At 37.7% G+C, this 24,307-nt stretch overlaps 1 protein-coding gene across 15 annotated transcripts in view; it reads left to right on the top strand.

The window, feature by feature from the left end:
• The window catches only part of Srpk2 (SRSF protein kinase 2), a 200,325-nt gene that overhangs the window by 124,236 nt on the left and 51,782 nt on the right, over positions 1-24,307 (top strand). For all 15 annotated transcript variants that reach the window (XM_074064938.1, XM_074064939.1, XM_074064936.1 and 12 more), the window contains one exon: positions 10,559-10,716. In XM_074064938.1, the coding sequence (XP_073921039.1) occupies positions 10,559-10,716 (158 nt within the window). The remainder of the gene's footprint in view (positions 1-10,558; positions 10,717-24,307) is intronic.

Here is a 24,307-nt window from a genome sequence, read left to right as displayed (position 1 = left end):
AGTATTGTCTAGTAGAACATTCTCTGATGATGGAAATGTATAGTTCATACTGTACTGTCACCACCACTCATATGTAACTGTTGATCACTTGAAATGAGGATAGAGTGAAGAATTGGGTTTTTAATTTTATTCAGTTTTAACGTGATTATTGATTTTTGCATTGTATAACGCATGACTGGGGATTTCATTTATTTCCTCTTTGTGTTCTAAATTACTTCAAAGGATAGAATGTAGACTATATTTGCTCATGTGGTAGAATACCTGCTATCAAGAGTGAGGCCCGAGTTCAAGTCCAAGTGCCACAGAAAAGTTGACTACACTGGAATATTATTGATTCATTTCATGTTAGTAATTGTAGATGGCACTACATTTGAAGCTTGCGGAAGTTTGCAGAAGTTTTGTTCAAAGTGGCACATCTTGCATTATTTCCTTAGTACTATGAAGCAATCAGTGGTTATAGCAAGTTTTGCCAATACAGGTCTTACTAAAGCATTAATTTTTGGTAACAGAGTACCCTGTACCAGCTGGCTTCCAGAGTTTTTAGATAGAAAAGCATATGGCTCCTTAGTTTTCTAGTTCTTATTATACGTATATAGCATGTAAAAATTAGGCTTACTTGAGGTTTTTGTGCATTTATATTCTCTAACATCTGCATTTTTTTTTTTTTTTTTTGGTAGCTGGAGGTCAGTCACCTGGTCTCATGCATGCTCACCATGTATCCTACCCCTGGGTTATATTCCCAGCCCCTAATGTTATTTGAAAAGTTAAAGTTATTTGAAGCTTATAACTTATATTGATGATTATAATATTGGTCATTGACTATAGATCATGAGCCAAAGAATCTAGACTGTTAGTGGCCTGATGTTGTAAAATTGGCTCTGAACTGGGCTGTACTCTTGACCCTTTAATTCTTCAGTTTCTTCTTGACAATCTCACATGCTTGGAAAACCTCAGCTACCAGTTTCATGCTAATGATCCCTGTTTCTATTTGCACCCAAAACTTTTATTTATTTTTTTAACTTAGAGATTCTATATATTCAGCAACTCCCACTGTATTCTGTGCTGCTGGATGTTGTACTTGCCCCTCAAACTCAAAAATAGAAGTTATATTTCTTTATAATCTCTTTGGCCTCCTGTTTGTCCATGTGAATGTCAGCACCATTTCTTCTTTCCTTTTGCAGTATTGGGGTTCAAACTCAGGGTCTTGCTCTTGCAAGGTAAGCACTTTACCACTTAAGCCATGTCCCCAGGGCCCAGCGCACATTCCAGTGTTTATCTTCTCTTCCGTGGACTAACCAGTTCAACATTTCCTCACTAATTCCCTTGCTTCTTGCTGTATCCTTTTCATCTATTCTACCTTGCATACATTCTTTGCAGAAAGCAGTTCTTTGGTCCTAACTCACTTTACAATTCTGATGATCAAGTAGTGACATTTTAAAAACACCCAACTCCATTGTTGTCTAAAATCTAGATTATTTGGGAAGCAGCCCTGATTTACTTGACCTATTTTACCTACTAGGGAAACAATATGGTCTTAGTAATAAAGTCATTGTTTTCTGGCATGTAACTAAAGATTATTTGAATAGGAAGGCTTATTTGACTTTGTTTTTTAAACCTGTCTGTGTCTAAGATAGAACTGGCTCTTATTCCTGTTTACTCACTCTAAGTCCTTTCACCATTCCAATTATTTTGAGACCAAAAACTAATAACGTTACAGGAACTACTTTAGTACATTTTGAGAAATGACAGCAGTATTCATTTTCTTTTGCTGCATAACAAATTACTGCACACAGCAGCTTAAAACCATACCTGTTCATTGACTCAGTTTTGTATGTTAGAAATCAGGGCTAAGAGCATGACTGGATTCCTTTTTTTTTTTTTTTAATATTTTAATGAGCATGTATTAGTTTACAGGGTGGATTTATTGTGACATTTCCATATGCTTACAATGTACCTTGGTTATGTTAACCCCACCATCATTCTCCCTTATTCTTCTCTCATTACTGAATTCTTGAGTGAAATTAAGGTGTCAGCTGAGTATGTGGTTCTTATCTTAGTCTCAGATCTTCTTTTAGCTCACAGGTTGTTGGCAGAATCATTTCTATGCATTTGTAGACTGAGGTCCCTGTGCCCTGTTAGCCTTCTAGCTATTGACTAGAGACTGCTGTCCCTCCTAGAGGCCCTAATGAGCAAATGAGTGTTTGCTGTCTTCTAGGCCAACTGGAGCATGTCTCTCTGCTTCCCCTTTTGTGGCCAGCTGGAGAAAACTGTGCCTTTAAGGGTTGATTAGGTGGGGTCACCCAGTGTAGTCTCTCTTTGCCATATATCTTAATATAATTTTGGGAGTGTTGTCTTGTATTCATAGGTATATCTACATTCTTGGAGGTACAGAGGGTTTCACAGGGGTGAGCCAGAGTTCTACATGAAGTTTAGAAATTCTTCACTAGAGAGGAATACATGAGATCACTGAATTTTTCCTTCCTAGCTTGTGGCTTTACCCAGTGTTAAAGCACCTTTTTCCATAAGCTATTTTGAGAGAAAGTGTATGTAATAGGTTCTTTCCTTAAGTAGAAATGTCAGTTGGACTTCTTAAGCAGTTACCACTAAAAAGAGAAGAGTAAGAAGAAGGGAAAGAGAAAGAGAGTTTTAGATATAATAAGGCAGACACAAATAGGAAAGAAAAATATTTGCTTAATGTGAACTTCCTTGATATACTACCTAAAGAAATTCCCCTGGAACTCCTCTTTGTGTATTGATTAAAGATTAATTGAGTGAAGTTTCTTAAATTGTATCAGTTGGTAATCTGGTAACAAAAAGACCTTCCCTCCCTCCCCCGCTAAGTGTGTAGTTTCTTTGCTCAAAAGAAATGTACAAAGATCAGTGCTGTGGTACACATCTGTAATCCCTGCTGCTTGGGAGGTGGGAGCTGGAGACAGGAGGATTACAGATTTGAGGCCAGGTATGGCAAGTTATGGAGACCCTTTCTCAAATGCAAAAGGGCTGGAGGTGTAGCTCAAGAAGCCCTACTTTCAACCCCTAGTGCTATCCCCCCGCCCCCCAAAAAGAAAAAGAAGTATGCTGCAGCATCTGGAAGGAAGTCAGACTCTCATCTGGCTGCAATAGCAAATTAGAGCAGAAGCTGCATGCGTTTTGATGCATTCAGTTTTTCCTATCTTTTCTGATGGAGCAAGTGCACTTGAAACATACGCTATGAAGTTGAACATAGTGAGTAACTTTAGTATTATAGTGTAACATTGAAAGAAAAATATTTTGTGGTTTTTTAAACTGCATTTACATTTTTATTGTTGCAGTTGGAGTACATTGTGACATTTATAAAAGTAAACTACATTTTTAATAAGGTTCTCTGTGGAGTAATCATTAGAACATTTTTGTGTTATATAAGGCACAATATAGTCTATTGTGAATATTTGACTAGTTGGAAGTTTGTTTTTCAAGTTTTTGTTTTTTACTGAAATATAATATATTTTTATATTATTTGAGAGCATGTTCTTAAACTTTGGACCACTAAATAGAATCTCAGTCTACTGTTTTGAAGAACTAAGTAATGCTTTTCACCGTAAATGTAGCTGGTCAGTTGTAAAAGAAACTACACACAGATTGTTTAAATCTACCTGTGGCTGTTCTTAAACGCATATACTTTATAAAGTTATAATGGTGTATATTCAAAGATTATATAGCTGTATAGAATTTTACATTTTTAAAAACAGCTTTCTTAAGGTATAATTCACATGCCATCAAGTCTACCCATTTAAAGTATGCAATTCTGCTGGGTATGGTAGCTCGGGCCTTTAATCCCAGCTACCCAGGAGGCAGAAATTCGGGGCTTCTGGTTTGAGGCTAGCCCAGGAAAAAAGTTAACAAGACCTCCCCCTTCCCCCATCTTAAGCAAGCTGGGTGTTATGGTGCATGTTTGTGATCCCGGCTACTTGGAGTCCATAGGTAGGAGGATCATGGTCCCAGGCATAAAAGGAAGACCCTGTCAAAAAATTGCTAAAACAAAAAAATGGAATCATACAATTGTATGATTCCAACATAATGTTTTATGTTTGCATTCCAAACATAATGTTTTAAGGGGTCATCCGTGCTGCAGCATGTGTCAACCCTTCATATCTTACTGCCGAATAATAATCCATTGTAAGACTGTACCACATTTTATTTGTCAGTTGATGTTCATTTGGTTAACTCTATATTTAATCTTTAGAGGACTTTCCAAATGTTTTACAAAATGGTGCTGCCATATGTCATTTTTTTCGATGTGTGCCGGTCCTAACATTTTTATTTTATTTTATTTTGGTGGGGCTGGGGTTTGAGCTTAGGGTTTTGAGCTTGCAAAGCAGCTGTTTTACCATTTGAGCCATACCTCTTGTACATTCTTGTTTTGGTTATTTTGGAGTCAGGGTCTCATGAACTGTTTTTCCTGGGCTGGACTTCAACTGTGCTCTTCTCTCTCAGCCTCCCAAGTAGCTAGGATTTTAGGCATGAGCCACGGGCTCCTGGCTGTTGCCTGACTCTTTGATTATAGCTATCACGGTGGGTGTGAGATGGTATTTCATTATAATTTTGATTTCCTTTTCCTTAATGACTAATGATGTTGAGTATCTTTTTATTTGTGTGTCTTCTTTGAAAAATGTCCATTTTAACATTTTACTTTTTTTTTTTTTTATGGTGTGGGGGTTTTGAACCTTGAGCCTTGGATTCAATCACAACCCACTTTACCCATCTTTAAATTGGTGTGTCTTTATATTTAGTTGTAAGAATTCCTGTATTCTCTCGGTGGTGCTCTTTGATGCATAAAAGTTTTTGATTATAATGAAATCCATTTTTTTATTGTTTATGCTTTAGATGTTGTATCTAAGAAATACTGCCTATCTCAAAATCATGAAAATTAACTCCTAGTTTGTTTTTTTCTCTGAGCTTTTTATAGTCCTGGCTCTTTTATTTAAATTTTTGATCCATTTTGGGCTAATATTTATATGTTTGTGGGATGGGCATCCAGTGTTCGTTTGTTTTGTCTATAGGCATTTATCTTAACCAATACCATTTAAGAGATTCTTTTCTCACCATTTAATTGTCTTCTTATTCTTGTTGAAATATTTATAGTTCTTCCCTGTGCTTTTATGTACTTCTAGTATTTTTTATATGAAATAGGTTTTTGGGGAGCAGTACTTAGGTATGAACTCAGGACTTTGTGTTTGTCAGGCAGGCACTCTACCACGTGAGCCACCCTTCCAGCTCTTCTTTTTGTTTTAGTTATTTTTCAGATAGGGTCTTGAGTTTTTTGCCTGGGCCTGGCTTTGGACTGCAGTCCCTCCTACTTAGGTCTCCTACATTTCTGTGATCATAGACACATCCCACTATGCCTAGCCAATTTGTTGAGATGGGGTTCTCACTAACTTCTTGCTGGGACTGGCCTCAAACTGCTGTCCTCTAGATCTTTGCCTCCTGAGTAGCTGGGATTAAAGGCATGTGCCACCATGTCTGGCCCCTGAAATAGCTTCTTGGTGGTTTTCATTAGGATTCTTGGGAGTTACTTCTTTTTTAATATGTTGATGTACATGAATATGTATTTGGTGAGCTAACTTGTTGCCTCTTGACCTAAAAAAAAAAAAAAAGCAGTTGAGATTTAAGCAGTCTTTACAGTACTCTAGATACCTCTTTGAAGAAGCCAGTCTGCCATCAGGTAGTATGGTATGGGTCTGTGTGTCTGCCCTAGTAATAAGGATGGATGGGTTGAGAAAGAATCTACAGCATTTTACTTTTACATTGAACTAATACTTGCTATGATGAGCAGAGTGGTTTCAGAATTGGTGTCAGTTACAATGAAGTAAGCCATTAAGAAAATCTTTAGAAGAAACAAATCCAAATATGAGGCCCACCTGCCATTCTGGTACAGGGCAAATCTGTAGGGTTTAGAATAAAGCCATTTGGTAGAAATATATATGCCTAAGTAAAAGAATCATGTGACTGTAGGTTATTCAGAACTGTCACAGTGAGTTTCCCCTGTACAATGAATATATCCTAATAAAAATGGAAAAAAAAAAAAACCCTTAATACTGTAGTTCTAATTAGCAGTGAGATCATGACATTTGGAAAAGAAAAGAAAAAAACAGAATAAAACCCAATAAACATGTGAGCATGAATATACCAGTGTATGCTGTGGTTAAATATTCTTCTAACAATCACTGTAAAAGTATAGCTCAGGAACTTTGCTTCTGACACTCAAATAATTTACAACTATGCAAAACTAACTCACTTGGAAAAAGACACTTTCAGGGCAGAAAGATGGTGTAAGCATCATGCTCAGAACAAAAGGTATACGATAAGAGCTTGAGGGCTTCCTAACTACCTGTTACAACTATTGTTTATCACCCACCATAAATTCTTTTCTAGTGTTGAAATATAAATACCATGGAAACTGTCATGGTTTCATAGAAGAGACTTAGAAGTTGCAAATTACCTAGAAAAAAAGATTGCATATCTTGATAAAAACTTGGAAGCAAACTGGCTTCTCTTGATTTGTATGCTGTAAATCAGCAAAGTATTAGTGGGAATGCACTTTAAAAATATTATTAAGATGAAATAAAACAAGGATATGATTATAAGGCAAATTATAATATGCTTACTTTGACGTGAAACTTAAGTGGGCTTTCTAGAATCAAAATACAGATTTTTTTCTCTTATGGTCAGATACTACTTTTCTGCCCATAATAAATTGTGAAATGAATTAGTCTAAAACTTTATATATAAAAAAGAATCATGTGAAATTATTGTCAGTAATATATTTTAACTTACATAAAACATTTTAACATGTAATATAAAATCATTAATAAAATATTTTACCTTTTTTATATTAAGTCTTAGAAATCCAGTAGGTATTTTATACTTCCAGCACATCTCAATTTGAACTACTACATTTCAAGTGCCCAGTAACTACCTGAAGCCAGTGGCTGCACTGGTCAGCACAGTTCTAGATATTTTGATGTGATAGCTAATTGAACCTATTACATCAACATTACTCAACTCCTGTATACTTCACAGAATCTTGATGCATCTCTTTATTTTGGTAGAACTGGCTTTTAAAGAGCTTTCTATCTGTCTGTTTAATGTAGTCCTCAGTGGGAAGAATGTGAAGTGCTTTACTTCTTAGACCAGAGTCTATGAATTTTGTTAAACTATGTGGGCACCTGAGCAGTTGGATAAAGAATAACTGAGAGCTGGGCTCCAGTGGCTCATACCTGTAATCCTAGCTACTTAGGAGACAGAGATCAGGAGGATCATGGTTCGAAGCCAGCCCAGGCAAATTGTTCATGAGATCCTATCTCGGAAAAAACCCTATCACAAAAAATTGGGCTGGTGGAGCAGCTCAAGTTCAAGCCTCAGTAGCACAAAAAAAAAAAAAAAAAAAAAAAAAAAAGAAAAAGAAAGAATAACTAAGAAACACATTATAATGAAGGTGTCTGAGCCTTTCAAGTAAGAGAAAATTGAGCAGTGAAAATTAGAGTCTCTTCTCCCTGATCACAGAGATACAGACTACTCCACTGAGGTAAAGCTATCTATAGAAAATATTGCTAATGCCGCAGGTCTCATTGGGAATGATTTTGCCCCCTTGGGGGACATTTGTCAATGTCCGAACATATTTTTGATGGTCACAATTGAGGAGAGGGGTGCTATAGACAGGCTGAAGGCATCAAACAGCTTCCACAACACTGAATTAACCTGGCACAAAAGTGTCCTGTACTCATAGAGTAGGATCCTTCTACCCTCCCTCCCCCACCATTAAGTGGTTTCTGTGTTTTAATTTCAGAGAATCTACTCATTTTTTCCCCCCTTGTAAAGTTTCTGAGTAAGGAAGATAGAGCCACCTTTCAAAGTATTTATGACTGAACGAAGTGGTCAGATAAATGTTGCCCACACCCCTGGAGAATGAGTTGTGCATCCCTTTCAGACTCATCTGTAACTCTTGCCTGAAAAGAAGTGATAACTGTGGCAGTTCTCTCCTGCCTTCTCCTCCTGAGAACTCCCTTATGCCTGGGACAGGCATGTCTGTTAAAAAGAAAATAAGCATGCACAAAAAGCTGCCAGATTGTTACCTTCCCTAAGGCATGTTGGAATTTTCAGATACATTGTGGAAGTGGGGTGTATGTGTGTGACAGAGGCGGGGGGGGGGGAGGGGAGAGAGAGAGAGAGAGAGAGAGAGAGAGAGAGAGGAGAGAGAGAGAGAGAGAGAGGAGAGAGAGAGGGAGCAGAGAAGGGGGTAACAAGTGAAGAGGAAATTCTTCTTTTCAGTGCCCTATCATGTCTGATGGCTAAACTCAGAACATTATTGCCACCACACATATCATCTGTTATCTATGGAACTGTAAGTTTGAATCTTCATAAATTTTTACTTAGAACTGTTTTTTTGGTTGTCCTCCAAAGGTAATCGTACTTGATAGTATTTGCCTTTCAGTTTTTATGTTATGTGTAGTCCCCACCCTTTCTCATTACTTTTGGTGTTTTTGTACCTCTCAACTTTTCTCTTCCTTTTCTCAGTTGTGACAATGTGATTTTTTGTTGTTGGCAAGCTGCATAAATTAGCTACACTTACCTTGGGCTAAAGGCACCATAGTAAAAGACAGTTGGGGCACTCAGATTTTGAGGTCCAGCTTAGTAAGGGCAACAGTTAGGGTGTTTTCTCTGGCCCTGGCTCTTCAGAACATCCAGGAATGAACTACTATCCCTCCTGGTGCCAGCTGACCCTGTCAAATTTCCAGTTCTGGAGAGTGAGCTTTGGCTGGGTGTCTGTGCTGTCCTGTTTGAAGAGAGAAAAGATCTGGAATCACCTTTCCATCATGTAGCGAGTAGTACTGGCCCCAAAGGAAATATAGGTACATTTAGAAAAAGAAAATGTATACTGGGCAGGCAGGAAGTGGCTCTTGTCTACCACATCAGTGCCACTGGGCTTCTCCATGTTCTCCACAACTAGGGACTTCCAACTTCACCCTACTAATATACCTCTTCAGATCACCCTCATCAGCCCAGTGCCCTTGCCCCTGCCACTGGTATCTGTTCCTAGCCCACTTTTCACCCACAATGCTGATGGCAGTTTAGGGAGAGCAATAGCAGCTGCATTAGGAAGGCTGCTGAAGAGAAGATTGGCTTCTGGCATCCAGGTTGAAACACTAGGTTCATGTTTTCCCCATTAGGACATGGGTTAGAAATAGTAATTAACTTTTGTAGTATGTACAAGCTTGGTTTTATAGAATTCCATTACGAGTATTTTACTTCTAAGCAAATGTAATTAAGAAATGTGTGGGTTACGCACAGGAAATCAATGTGAGTCAATGCCCTGTATAGCTATCCTTATCTCAACCAGCAAAAACCCTTGTTCCTTCCTATTATTGCTTATACTCTCTCTACAACAAAATTAGAAATAAGGGCAAAATAGTTTCTGCTGGGTATTGGGGGGGGAGGGGGAGGGAGCGGAGTGGGTGGTAAGGGAGGGGGTGGGGGCAGGGGGGAGAAATGAACCAAGCCTTGTATGCACATATGAATAATAAAAGAAAAATGAAAAAAAGAAAGAAATGTGTGGGTTATTCTAGGTATCATATGTTTAGATCTTTTAAGTCCTCAAACTTTTTTTTCTCCTTGTATTCTGGATTTTTCTGTACTCTGTAAAAGAGTACACTAAACATTATTAGTCTTTTTGGGACATTTAGGAATGGCCTTTGCAAATCATGTATAGTGTGTTAACTGTATTTGTGCTTTACTAACATTGGGCTTGTTAAATTTAATTTCTGGTTTTGGGTAGCTTTTTTATTGTTATTGTGTATTACTTTTTGTTTTGTTTTCCTGAGGTTTAGGAATTGAACACAGGGCTTTGCATTTGCTAGGTAAATGTTCTACCATTGAGCTTTAGTCTCAGTCCTTGGACAGGTGTTTTGTTTGTTTGAATAGTACTGGGGTTTAAACTCAGGGTCTTGTACTTGCTAGGCAGACAGTTGTCTACCACTTGAGCCATACCTTCAGTCTGGGACAGCATTCTTGATAAGTAAGGTTGATAGGTAGTGTGATTCTTAAGTAAATATGCATACTTTAGGTATAGTATATATTAATCACCTTTTATGAGTTATCCTGAAAACTTAATCATATTCCTTCTTTTTCTCTGGGAAGGAAATTCTGATTTTTCAAATAAGAGGAAATAAACCCCTTTATAAATAAGTTCAGGGCTGTTTGCACTTGCCTTTTTATAATCTGTGCAGGATGTTTTCTAACTAATAAAACTGATTATCATGGGATACTCTTTCATTTCACTGAAATTCCATAGCATTGTCAAGCTCTGAGTAAAAAGATGTCTGTAAAAATATTCCTTAGTTAATAAGGGGATAATTCCCCTCCTTGACTTGTGTGATGAAACATTACTTGAATTCAACTGAGTAGGTGAAATGCCATTAATCATTTCTTCTCAAGTTTTTTCCCCTATTAAGAAACTGCCAAATGTTTCCATAATCTAATATTTACTTCTGAGTAAACTGAAATTTTCTTTCTACTGTTTCAGGCCGGAGCCTCAACAGAAAGCTCCTTTAGTTCCTCCTCCTCCTCCACCACCACCACCACCGCCACCACCGCTGCCAGACCCAACACCCCCAGAACCAGAGGAGGAGATCCTGGGATCAGATGATGAGGAACAGGAGGATCCTGCAGATTATTGCAAAGGTGATATGGTGGCATGGTAGCATGGGTTAATTGTCCTCATGGGGCTTTCCAGTAGTTTGTGGAATGGTCTTTATTAAATTAGCTTCCTTGTTCACTGACTATAGAACAATATCAGAAAATGTAAATGATGAGATGAAAATTAAGAGTTAGCAAATATGTACATGTGTACATGCTCTAGGTATTTTCAAAAGCGTTTAATTGGATACAGTTACAGGTAAGGGAGATAATAAATGATCTAAGAGGAACATATGAAGGAGAAGGTACCAGGCTTGAGAGGGGAGCTTATTTTTAAATCTTGTATTTCACTTTGAGCTTTCTGGCTGTTAGGCTAAAAGGGAAGGTTCCCTTCTCTGTATTGCATTGAATTGCATACTGTTTATTGTCTTTGGAAAGAAAGCATGCCCATTTGTTTGCAGAAAGGGACTTTTCCTGGCATTGTACTTATCGAAAAAGACATTCTGTGGGTTCTGCTATTGTGTGGCATAGTGGATTTTGTTTTCAGCTCTGATTGCACAGAAGACATAGAAACTATTCATGTGGAGTGTTCTTGTACTGATGCTTTGTTAAGACCAAAAGTATGTAGTTGAAAGTCATAAAGGGCAAGCATGTTGTGTGATGAATATTCACGTCAGTATGATCTAGACTCCATACTTTGTGTAGATTTCTTGGAATTCTGAACTGCACAGTGGCTGGCAGATAGTTTATTTGCTACAGGTTTTAAAACACGTAAATTAGATTCCAAAACACGTAGATTAGAACACTTCTGGAGCTGTTCTTTTTAGCAAACAGACTCTACCATGCTGGAATGCATGAACATTGTCAGCTCTCCACTTGGCTCTCCATGTGGGTCAGGAGTTGTAGCCAGTATTCTCATTCCCTTACTATCTCAGGAGAGATCCCATCCCCAAATCAGAGGGCTAAGATAAAAAGTAACAGGGCTGATTGTAGGTAACATTCACTAAACTCTGAACATCTTAAGAGTATTAAGGTCAACCCTAATAAAATATGCTAGAAATGGTAAGGACTTTTTTCTGTCTGTCCACATCCTTAAATTTGGTAAATGACTTGTCCTGTAGTTAGCATTGCATGTGTTGGATGCCATACTCTATGAATTTTGTGGTAATAGACCACAGTTTGTCTACGATAACTGACATAAATATACTCAAGAAGTCTATGTTAGTCATATTTCTGTCACTGTGACAAAATACTTGAGATAGTCAACTTAAGAGGAGGGAACGGTTTATTTTGGCTCCTGGTTTCAGTTTTCAGTCCATGATCTCTTGGCTCTGTTTCTTTGTGCTTGTGTTGAAGCAGAATATCATGACTAGAGGGTAGGATGGGGAAAGCTGTTTACCTCGTGGTAGCCAGTAGAAAGAGAGAGGGGGGCTTGGGTCCTAATATTCCCTTCAAGGACACCCCACTCAGTGGCCTAACTTCCTTCCAGTAGGACCAACTTCCTAAATGTTCCACGAGTTCCCAGTAGCTCCACAGTCTGATGACTAAGTCTGCAATCTGTAACCATACATTTATGATTCAAACCCCATGCTTTCCTAGAATGTGCAAGGCTCTGTTAGATCCCTAGCTCTACAAAAATGGAAATTTAATAAAAAATCCAAACCCTAAAAGAGTTCAAGAAATTGATTGGGAGTGTCTGGGATAAGAACTGTGGCCTTCACATTTTTTTCTTCATGGGTAGAAGAGATAGCTTTTTTCCTCCAGAACTAGTTGAGCTTAAGTTAGTAATGATGTGTTACCACTTCTGAATACTTGGTTATATTTGCCTATAATCAAGTACATTCTTCTGATCTACAATGCAACCATCAAGATCAGGAATTTAACATTGTTAATACTAGTCAACCCTCCAAAGAGTTCATTTAGGATTTGCATGCCTAATTTTGCCCTTTATATGAAGTGAATCTATGGCAGAACCATTATGTTTTGTTTTCTTCTTTAATCTCCTGTATTTGGAGCAGTTCTTCAGTATTTTCTTAGCTTTCATATCCTTGACATTTTTGAAGATAAAATGTAGTTTATGTAATGTTTCTCAGTTTGGAATATCCCAGAAGTGATACTGTGTTCTGCAGCACATCCTATCAAGTGGTAGTACACAGTTTTGATTTTTTTGATACAGTGATTTTTATCAAAAAAATTGATGTAGTGATTTCATCACTCCATTAAGCTGCTGTTTGTCAGATATCTCTACTCTTTCTCCTTACTAATTGATAAATAGATTTTGTGGAGAGTTGAGACCTCATTTAAATATCTCAGTCAACATCTCCAACCCTTGCCCCAGTTGTCTGACTTTATCTCAGATAGACTCACTCATTGTGGATTTCTGTTTTTTTTTCAGTGGGTTTTATAATGAGTTACCCTTCTTACTTGTTTTTGATACTCTGATCACCCTAAATTTGGTCATTAGGAGCCCCTTTAGTTGAGACTGTGTTCTTTTGAAACATCTTTGTCATTCCTGACCACTTCTTTACCTTCAAGTGCAATAATATAGTCCAGGTTCATCTTGTATTTCTCCACCCCAGCCCTAGAATAAACTCTTTCCATAAGACCCCTGGTTGTTTTCAATGAAGAATAATATTTTGAAAGCATGATCTAGCCATTAATGATGTTTTATTACTATTAAGGTAATTGCAATTACTTCAATAAGAATAGTAATTATCACTGTTGCTTCCAGATCTTTGTACAAAGCTAGGGACACATGCTTCCTTTATGTTTATATTTAATTCTTTATCCATCTGTGTATATATTGAAATCCATGAGTTTAATCTGATACCTCTTAGTCCACTAAAATACCAGAGAATGCAGTCCAATTTTCTTCTTTCCTTCCATTTTTGTAGTTTCTTTCTTTCTTTCTTTTTTTTTTTTTTATTGCAAGAGACCAGGCTCTCATCATCACATTATGTTTATACAGGTGATTAATTTCTGTGTGTGTGTGTGATGAGTCATCAGTTGCTGACACTCCCTTTCCTTCTTTCCTGACTTGTGCTCCAACATCCTTTGTTGGTAGCATGCCTAATGGGTTTTGGACTAAGTTGTTTAAGAAGGGGGAGAAGGGAAGGGGAGGGCTGCTTTCTCAGGCTGGTATCATGTTGTACTTAGGCTGAGGCATCTTGTGTCTTCTGTCACTCCACCTGTTCCTTTTGTTTTTGTTTTCTTCATTCCTGGAGTAACCCGTCTGCTCTGCTGGCCACTTCCCAGTTCTCCCAAAACACAATAAAATAACAACAACAAAACATACCACATAACTTTTCTCTTTGTAAAAGAAATCCTTGTTCACCTTAGGAGGTGCAGACGCTTTGGGGGCAGGGGCAGATGTCACCTGGAACCCTATCAGTGGGCAGTAGCCGCCTGAAGTCTTTGGGTCACTGCTATTTTTAGTCATTCTTTACCAGCCAAATTGTGTCTGATCTGACTACTTCATTTTTACAAGTCTTCCCTATTCAAAATCGTAAACCCTCTACCATTTAACAAAATGGCCACTATTTAAATTTCTGCTAAAGCATTGTTTGCTGTTCTTGTCTCCTTGCCTTGTTATCCTCTTTGAAGTGGGACTTTTCTTGTCCTTTCTCCATTGGGACTTTGTTTAACCATAACTCTCTAGGAGGATTATAGGCTGAAAGACCAGAGTTCAGGATCTGGCTCTGTCACTTCCTGGCTCTGTTTCCTTGGATAAGTTACTTCTCTTTAGGCTTTGGTTGTCTGAATCCATGATATAAGAATACCACTTCTAATGAATGCATAAATAGCATCTTACTACTTAAGATATTTATGAGAATTAATATGGGATAAACATGAAGTATGTGGCCTACTACCTGAGACGTAAAAGATTCTTAAGGAATATGAATTTTGTTTCTTCTGCATTCCCCTCTGTCTCTTCTTGCTGACCCCATTGATGACTGATCACCTTAGCTTTCTGCTTGCCTTCTTATGGAGGGGGCAGGTGTTTACTTAGCCTCCCTCCACCCCCTCAGTCAGCATTGCCTGTCTTTATTGCTCACAGTATTCCTCTCACATTGCACTCATCATGGTGTATAATTATGCATTTATTTTTATGATTGTTTATGATCTCCTTTTCACTAGTTTGAAAAGTTCCTGGTGGTAAAAGGTTATGTACTTTGTTAGTCCTACTGCATTTGAGCCGTTCCTGGTGCAGTAAATATTTTTTGTTCTGACAAAGGAATTTTCTCTAGCCTTAGGCTACAACTAAGAGATGGATTGGAGTGCTGATGCCATATGTGTGCCTGAGAGAGCTTGTTGTGTAAACAGGTTGACAGATATGAAGGACCTGTAAACTAGAATACAGGTCCTTTGTTTCTACTTTAAACTTTCTTAAAATTGTCCATAATGCTCCAGAATTCTTACATGATAACCATATTTGAACAGCATATAGCTTGTGTCTGTAGAAGCAGAGGGGCAGTATCTTCTTCAAATCATAAGATAAATGAGTATTTACACACTTAGAAACATGTTAAGTGACTTCCTTATCTACATGCATCTACTTTCATCTGTGGGAAGTATAGAGTGATTGAATTTTAATAGCTCTCAAAATTTAATGTTGGTGTTTATAAGTTTTTAGTGGCTTTTAAACCTTTCCCTTCCTCCTGACTCTGAAGTCCAATACTTAAACTGCTTTAATAGCTTCAAGTTTTGTGTGTGTGTGTGTGTGTGTGTGTGTCACTGCTTTTTATTTGATTTTTGAGACAGGGTCTTGCTATGTTCAAGGCTCAGACTGGCCTTGAACTTAAAATTCTCAGCCTCCTGAGTGGTGGAATTATAGATGTGCACCACCACATCCAGCTTGCTTCAGGGTTTCTTTTCTTTTCTTTTTTTTTTTTCCCCTTAAAGAAAAAAACAGTACTTATATAAAGTTACATTAGAAATGATAACGTACAAAACAGGTAATGTTGGTTGTTGTATATCACTGGGGTAATTTTGCCCCTATGGGTCCATTTGTGAATGTTGGGATGCATTTTTGATTTCCATAACTGAGGTCACTCAACTGTCATCGATTGGGTAGAGTCCTGGGAAGTTGCTAAGCATCCTACAGTGCACAGGATAGTTCCCTGCAGTAAAATTATCAGGTCCTAATGTCTAGTAATGCCAAGATTGAAAAACCCTGACCGAAAATACCTGTTTTCTTTATTAAAATGGTGTCATGCAGCTTCAAGCATTTTATAGAAATTGTCTTTCATTTCCATTGTTTTTGATATCAGTAAGGACATCCTTTATTTGGTCACAGTTCTTTTACTTAAAACCACTAGTGCTTGTATACAAGTTTAATTAAAAAGTAATAGATGTTCTTGAACTTATTAGATAGGGCCTGACTACATTTCTTTTATGGAGACTGAGGAGATCTAACTCTTGATAGATCTGTTGGTGCTAAGAGTTGATGAGGGAGTATGTATTTGTCAAATAGGGAACTATATGTATGAGATTTTTGACTAATTGTATGTAAACTTTAACTCAATTAAAATGTTCGTGATAATTACATCTGGATTGTGAGATTTCTGTTTTGTTTTTTTTAACCTCTTGGTTTTCTTCATTGAGCATGTATTTCTTTGTAAATAGAAAAAAAAATATTTTTAAAAGAAAACTTTTTGTAGAAGGATGTCCTTTAGTTAAGGAAGATTAATTTGAAATCTTGCTAAAAGCGAGAGCACACAAGGGACGGGTGAGGATAGGTAAGACACCTAAAAAACTAGCTAGCATTTGTTGCCCTTAACGCAGAGAAACTAAAGCAGATACCTTAAAGCAACTGAGGCCAATAGGAGAAGGGGACCAGGATCTAGAGAAAAGGTTAGATCAAAAAGAATTAACCTAGAAGGTAACACACACGCACAGGAAATCAATGTGAGTCAATGCCCTGTATAGCTATCCTTATCTCAACCAGCAAAAACCCTTGTTCCTTCCTATTATTGCTTATACTCTCTCTACAACAAAATTAGAAATAAGGGCAAAATAGTTTCTGCTGGGTATTGAGGGGGGGTAGCGGGAGGGGGCGGAGTGGGTGGTAAGGGAGGGGGTGGGGGCAGGGGGGAGAAATGAACCAAGCCTTGTATGCACATATGAATAATAAAAGAAAAATGAAAAAAAGAATTTGAAATCTTGCATTACTGATGTTGGAAAGAGAAAATAGATAGATAGATAGCCAGCCAGCCAGACATACAGATAGATAGATAGATATGGGAAAACTGAAGCAAACAACTTCATGGAGGTAATATCTTTAGCTTGACAGGTTGTTGAATATGAATGGCAACAGTGAAAAGTTGCAAACCCTGGAGTTAACTAGAAGAAGAGTAGTGCCTTTGGGTATTATTTATTTTAATGGACTCTGAATTATCAAGCTACTTGTAATTTCTTCTGTGCTTTGGTCTTGTTTGGTCATGAAAAAGGTCAGAGTCAAATATGCAATTCATCTTGAACAAATGAACAGTAAGTTATAGCAGTGCATTCTGTGTCCTAACTTCACCATAGCATTGTTCTGTTTTACTTTTTCTGGGCCACTTTTTCCTTGCCCTGATTTTTAAAATTTTTTATATATTATATTACAGTTTTTATAAGCTAACCTCAGTTCCTTATTAGAAAAAAGTGTTACATATATATTTAAATATTACATTGTACATACCTACAGCTAAAACTTGTTAATTAAAGAAGGTTTTTGAAAAAAGGAAGTGGGAGAATAACCCAGAAACAATGAAGTAAGTCACAACTGTCTGGGGAAAATTTTGGAGAGCATGGCTCTTGGTGGGGATATTAAGAAGACAGCTTAAAAGTCAGAATCTAGGATTGTTGCCCAAAGAGAGGTATGGCTTTCCCTGTTGCTTCTCTGGGAGGTGATTTCTAGACCCTTAGAACATCCTTTCTAAAAAGTGTCTTTGTTTACTGGGAGCCTTGGACCACACCAGTTAGTCTTATCAGTGTGACTTGCTGTCAGGGATTTGGGTCACATCATAAGCTTGATCTCTGGAGAGGCTGGAGACTGAGATCAGTCACTATGGACACCAAGGCTGGAGTGAGCATTCCTGGTTGCAGTATTCTTTGTACTTTGTCACACATCACTCCCGATAGGAGTTAATGATGTCCTTGAGCCAAGGTTGGTGGTACACACCTAGAATCCCAGCTACTTGAGGTTCAAGGCAGGCCTGGGCAAAAGTTAGTGGGACCCTATCTGAAAAATAAGCACAATATTTGTGGTCCTGGCTGCTCAAGAGGCGGAGGTGGGAGGATCAAGGTTGGAGGCCAGCCAGAAAAACAGAAGGACTTGGGGTGTGGTTCAAGAGTTAGAACACCTCCCTAGTAAGCACAAGGTCCTGAATTCAATCCCTAGTACCACCCCTTTCTCCCTGGCACCCTCCTTCCCCCCCCCAAAAAAAATTTGTCTTTGTCTTCACTGAGTGAGGACAGTGCACATTTGGAATCTTTTTGCATTCTGCCCTTTGTGTCTTTTTTCCTTGGCCAGTTTTAATCTATATCATCCTTTTGTGTAATAAATTGTAACTGTGAATATAATAGCTTTAGTGGGTTCTTCTCACAAATTACTGAACCTAAATGTGGTCTTTAGGATCCCAAAATTCTGTTGTCAGAAGTGAAGGCAAACTGTTCCCAAACTTTACACAAGTATTACAGATTGGATTGGACAAACAATGTGTAAATGTTTGTAAATGGTAACAAAAGCTCTGGAGAGGCTGTACAATGATAGGCCTTTGAGGAATTTGGGGCCTTTAGTGGAACTGAAGAAGAGAAAGAAACAGACATTAGCAATCAGGAAGGCAAGACAGCAAAGAAGATTTGTACCCAATTTGTCATGGAGCAGACTGAGGAACTGAAGATGGCACCTATATTTTGAATGAAAAATTTCTGAACACATTCACTTTTGTAATCCAGATTTTCTTTCTTTTTTAATATAGATGGTTCATATTTATAGTCATTCTAAATGCCAATGTCTCTTGTATCTGTCTCAGCCCTTACAGTGTCCAGAGGCAGGTGCTACCTTATCTTGGCTAGAGTCACCTGGTGCTGTCTGTCTTCATCTTCCTGCTCCTTCTGTGCTGCCAGTATCCATTAAGTGATTGCTGCTGTTCTTTTGCAGGGGACAGGGGCTGTCCCCACTGTACTCAGTGCCAGAGCAGGAGAGTGTGGCATAGGAATAGTGAGGAGGACCAGCCTAAATGCTGGTCCTCTTGTCACCTACCACACCTCAGCCTGCTCACCACACTCATGTCATGGGTCTGCCCTACTGCTCCCTGGAGTCAAATGGAATGGCTGCTTCTTCACTCATCTTCTCTGCTCCTTCCTCTCTCTGACTAGGCTACTTACCGAAACATAGAATTCCTTCCTTTATGCTCCTGACCAGAAACTGAAGCATTTCTGCCAGTCAGTTCTTATATTCTGGCTTCTTATATTTCAGTTCTCTGAAAGGGCCCAGGCATGTTTGATCCATATTTAGGGTCTCAGGTAGGATTTAAAAAAGTATATTTATAAATAGTATCCAATAGTGGGGTGGGTTTTTGAGATTCTGTTTTCTCTCATTGCTCACTTGGGGACATATAAAAAGACTCCATCCACATTTCTCCTCTTAATATGGATGCTGGATTGGGTAGAACTATGATGATTTTCTTCTTCTTATATTAGATCCTGCTTCAACCTAGAGTTGAAAAAAGTTAAGGAAGGAAAGATGTTTAAGAGTTTGTTGTGCTTTCTTTTGGTGTTTTTTGTATTCACAAACAATTTTTAATTGAGATATAACTCATACATACAGTACTCTCCCCTTTGTAGGGAACATTTCATTGGTTTTCAATATATGCACAGAAGTACGCAACTATCACCACTAATTCTGGGATATTTTTACACTCCCCAGAAGAAACAGTCTTTGTTTCCTTATACCCTAGCAACCACTAATTTCTTTTTTGTCTCTGTATGTTTATTTATTTTGAGATATTTCAAATATAGAAAATTTTATAATATGTAGACCATTGTGTCTGGCTTCTTTCACGTAGCATAATGTTTTCAAGTTTCTTCCATGTTGTGACATATAGCAACATATATTTTATGCTCAATAATAGTCCCTTGTATGAATATCACATTTTGTTTACCCATTCATCAGTTGATACACATTTGAGTTGTTTCCTCTTTTGGACTATTGTGAGTATGCTGCTGTGAATATTTGTATATGAGTTACAGTGGACATTTGTTTTCATTCCTCTTGAATAGGTATCTTGGGTTGTTTGCTAGCTCCATGTTCAACTTTTGGAAGAATTGCTAGACTATTTCCCCAAGTGACTATCTCATTGTATTCCCATCAGTCATTATATCTTGATTATACTCTCCTCACCTTTTTTTTTTCTTGTGACTTACTTGCTTATCTAATTCTATCCTAATTAAAAAGAACTTTACCTGCCCCCCTTTTTTTTACACCTTTTATTGATCCTGCTTATATTCTCCTCAGCTCTGTTTACACCACCACCCAGCTCACTATGAACCTTTAAACCTGAATATCTCATCAGATCCCAAAGGCCTGCTCTAGGTTACTAGTAATTTTGTCTACATTGAAAATTCACTGAAATGGTAATGATTTCTCCATGACTGTATCATCTGAAGCACAAAAGGAGAGTTGAAGGAAGGATTTAATAATAGCAGTCTTCAGTTAATCCATGGTGTGAGGAGGATGAAGGCTGTGAGAGACAGGGAACTGCCTATTGGGAGGATCTCTAGTGACCCATTGATTGTGACCAGTGGTGGGTTGTGCAGATGTCAAGGTAAGGATTACTAGGAGAGGGCATAGTAGATCCTTCAGGGAAATTTTTGGAAATGATTGGAGTTTGTAGGGAGTGGGGTCAGATAGCTGCAAGTGAAAGTTGTTTTTAGGATGGAATATCTGAGCATATTTCTAGGCAGAAGAGAACTCTGAGGAGAAATCAAAAGGCCAGCATGAAAAGATTAAATGAATGGTGTTTATAGTACGCGGGTTAGTCTTTTAAAGATTTGAGAACACATCTATCTTTATTACATGTCAGTGGAGGAGATTTTATGATTCAGTGTTCTGGAGAATATTGTTGTATAACAAATCCCCAAACTTAGCAGCTTTTAACCATCTCCTTTATTTTGCTCAAGAGTTTATGTATCAGGAGCATATTAGTTAGTTTTGTGTATCTGTGACCAAAATACTTGACAGAAACCAATGTAAAGGGAGGAATTACTTAATTTAGACTCACACTTTGAGATCTCAGTCCATAACCCTTAGCTCTGTTACTTAGGGCCCATGGTAAGGTAAGATATATGGCAGGTGCAAGAGGAGACTGTTCATCTCATGGTAGACAGGAAGTTGAGACCATGGGGCAGTTATAACCTCCAAAAAGTAGTGGCCAACTTATTCCATCTAGGACCCATCTGCTAAAGTTACCACTACCTCCAAAAATAACACTACCATCTGGAGACCAAGTGTTAAACAGATGAGCCTGTGGGGGACATTTCATATTCAAATCACAACAAGAAGTTTAGAAAGAACAAAGTTGGGATGATTTGCCCCTGCTTTATGAGTAGCTGGTGTCTCAGCTCAGTATCTCAAAGACTTGAAGTGACTCAGTGGCTAGGGACCAGAATCATCTGAAAGCTCCATGTCTCACACTGCACTGGAAGGAGGAAAGACTAGAGCTGCTGACTGAAGTACCTGTGTCCTCTTCACATGACTCAGCTTCCTTACAGCATGATGGCCTCAGAGTTGCCAGACTTCTTACCTAGCAGCTTAGAGTTCCAAAGTGAATGTTTACTTTGAAAGGTGAAAACTGCATTCTTTTTACAAATTATCCTCAGAAATCACATAGTATGTAATTCCACTACATATTCTGTTGTTTTGGAATATACCAAAAGACCATTCAGATTCATGAGGAGATGATGTAGAATCCATTTTTTGGTAAAAATGGGCAGGGTTCCAGAAGGGTAGGTGGTTTGAACTTCTTTGGAGAACACAGTGTCCAAAGAAGTCACAGAAATCAATAAAAGGATGATATAGACTCTTAGCTGTATATAGTTATCAATTATAAGTACAGTAATCTAAAAACTTTTCCTAGGGCATAAAGTCATCTAATTCTATTTTCATTTGTTACGGATTATGACCCTAAGCCTTATAAAGTCTCTTGAGTATATCTCAATTGCTCTGTTGGCTCCCCAACACAGGAGTATGTGTAAGTTGGTACATGTGTTCGACTTTCTCATGATGATTAAGCTGGAAAGCATTAATTAGGCTTGGGTTACAGAACTAGATAGTTTATGGATGAGGCTCAAAAATCAGTTTTATTTTCCACGTATGTATTGACATTTTACCCATTCATTTATAGTCATTGTCTCTAAGACCTTTGTATTTTTCTCATTTTTAGAATAATAGCGAATGTCTTTAATAATAGTTTAGATTATTTACATTCTATATTTATTCTTTTTTTTTTTTACAAGATAATATAACTATACTTGGAAACATGTCTAAGTTTTTAATTATTAAGTCATTTTTTTAGTTGTAGAAGAAATCTTGATATTTCTCATGTGGATCTCATGTGGATTTCTTAACCCTACTTTTACCCAGCTAAGAGTTTCTCATTCTAACATCAGTTATATTTTTTCCAATTCATAATCCAGTATATTTTTAAAAAGTCCAGTTATCCAGAACAGAAGGAAGAGCCAAGAAATGATCCCAAAATCTTTGAATATATTAGTGCCCAAGTTCATGTTCTTTATTATGGAGATCTCATACAATTAAGCAATTACTAATTAATTATTTGTATGAGATTATATAAGGCTAATTATCTCATATAATGCCTGTTTATTCTGACTGTCAGCAAGGAGAAGGATAAGAACAAGAAAGAGAAAAAAAATAAAAATCACTAAGTTTCCAATAAATACCAAACTCTGGCATTATATGTAGTGATAAAAACCTTAGGCAGAAAGGCCACATGATTTCTCAAGGGAAAAAGTCAGATTGTTATCAAGCTTCTACACGATGTAAAACTTTAGGCCAAAAAAACAATAAAGTAATAATTTTTAACATATTCAAGTAAAGAAAATATGAGCAAAAACTAACCTTCAGTTATAAATGTCTCATATAAACTGTTAATACATGCAAACACTGTGAGAACATTGTTCTCAAGAGTACTTTGGGGAATGTGTTAAAAAAAAGAAACTGGGGAATGTGTTAAAAAAAAGAAACTGAGCTTGAAGCAACCAAAATCAGTGAAGAGGCATGGGCACGAACACTGATTTCATAAAAAGATAGAGTAACACCTGAAGAATTAAGCCTGTGGCATTCATCAGGAGTGCTTAGTTTTTAATGTACTATGAAGCAAGTGTCTTAACTTACCTTGTATTTGGTTTCTGTAGAGACTCTGTTTTTCAACTTAAAGATTTTCTTTTGGTTTTGGTTTTGGCAGTAGTGGGGTTTCAACTCAGGGTTTAGTGCTTGCCAGGCAGGCACATTGCTACTTCAGCTAAGCCCCTAGCTCTTTTTTGCTGTAGTTATTTTTTCAGGTAGTGTCTCACAGTTTTGCCTGGGGCTAGCTGCAGATCATGATCCTCCTACCTATGCCTCTCTTATAATTCACATCACAGGTATGTGTCACCACACCCACCTTTTTTGTTGAGAGTGGGGTCTTGCTAACAAAGTCTGAACTGACCTCAAACCCCGATCTTCCCGATCTCTACCTCTCAAGTAGTGAGAGTATAGTCAAGTTTTAAGTATAATTTTTTTTATAACAACATAATTTATCGGGTAATGATTTGTATGCTTTTTTAGGGGAGGTACTTACTCTGAATTGAAATCAGGGTCTTGCACTTCCTAGGCAAGTACTCTGCCACATGAGCCACCCCCTCAACCCTTTTGCTCTTAGTTTGTTTTCCTATTAGAGTCTCCCTAGCTTTGTCCAATCTAACCTTACACTGTGACCCTCCTGTCTCACCTCCTGAGTACTGAAATTACAGGCATGCACCACTATACCTGGCTTGTTTTGTCTCACTAACTTTTGCTTAGGCTGGCCTCAAAACTGCATTCCTGTCTCAATGGTTTGGAGTCAAACCATCAAAAATACCTGTCAAAGAAGCCATGGAGAGGGAAAGCATTTTGTTTGGCATCAAGTACTTAAGAAATAATACAGAAATGTTGGTAATGATGCAAAAATGTGTCCATTAAGTCTTTATTGAATTTGAGATTTAGAGGGTATTAGTGTATCCAAAAAGCATTCCAAGAAATTGGACTTAGTTTTGTACGTGTACATATGAAAAAGAAGCTTTTGTGACCTCTAAATTACAGTGTTAAAAATTTGATCAAGAAAAAGATTTTAGAATTGGGCAATGTTCATACCAAAGATGATTCAGAATGTCCCACTCTACCATATATGCAGGTTATATTTATAGCCAGCAAAAAGGAAGTATAAAACAAGTAACCTGATTGTCTGAAGTTGGCATTTGCCTTATATGGGTGTGTTTGGCCAGCTTTCAGCTTCTGTGGTTGAGATTCAGTTGCTTGGTTCAAAGGATATACAATTAGGTTCAATTGCAATTTCTTTATATACTGTGCTAGGTTATAAATGGAGTCTACTTT

This window comes from Castor canadensis, chromosome 2, assembly GCF_047511655.1.
Source record: "Castor canadensis chromosome 2, mCasCan1.hap1v2, whole genome shotgun sequence".
Lineage (NCBI taxonomy): Eukaryota > Metazoa > Chordata > Mammalia > Rodentia > Castoridae > Castor > Castor canadensis.
This window is presented reverse-complemented; position numbering and strand designations above follow the sequence as displayed.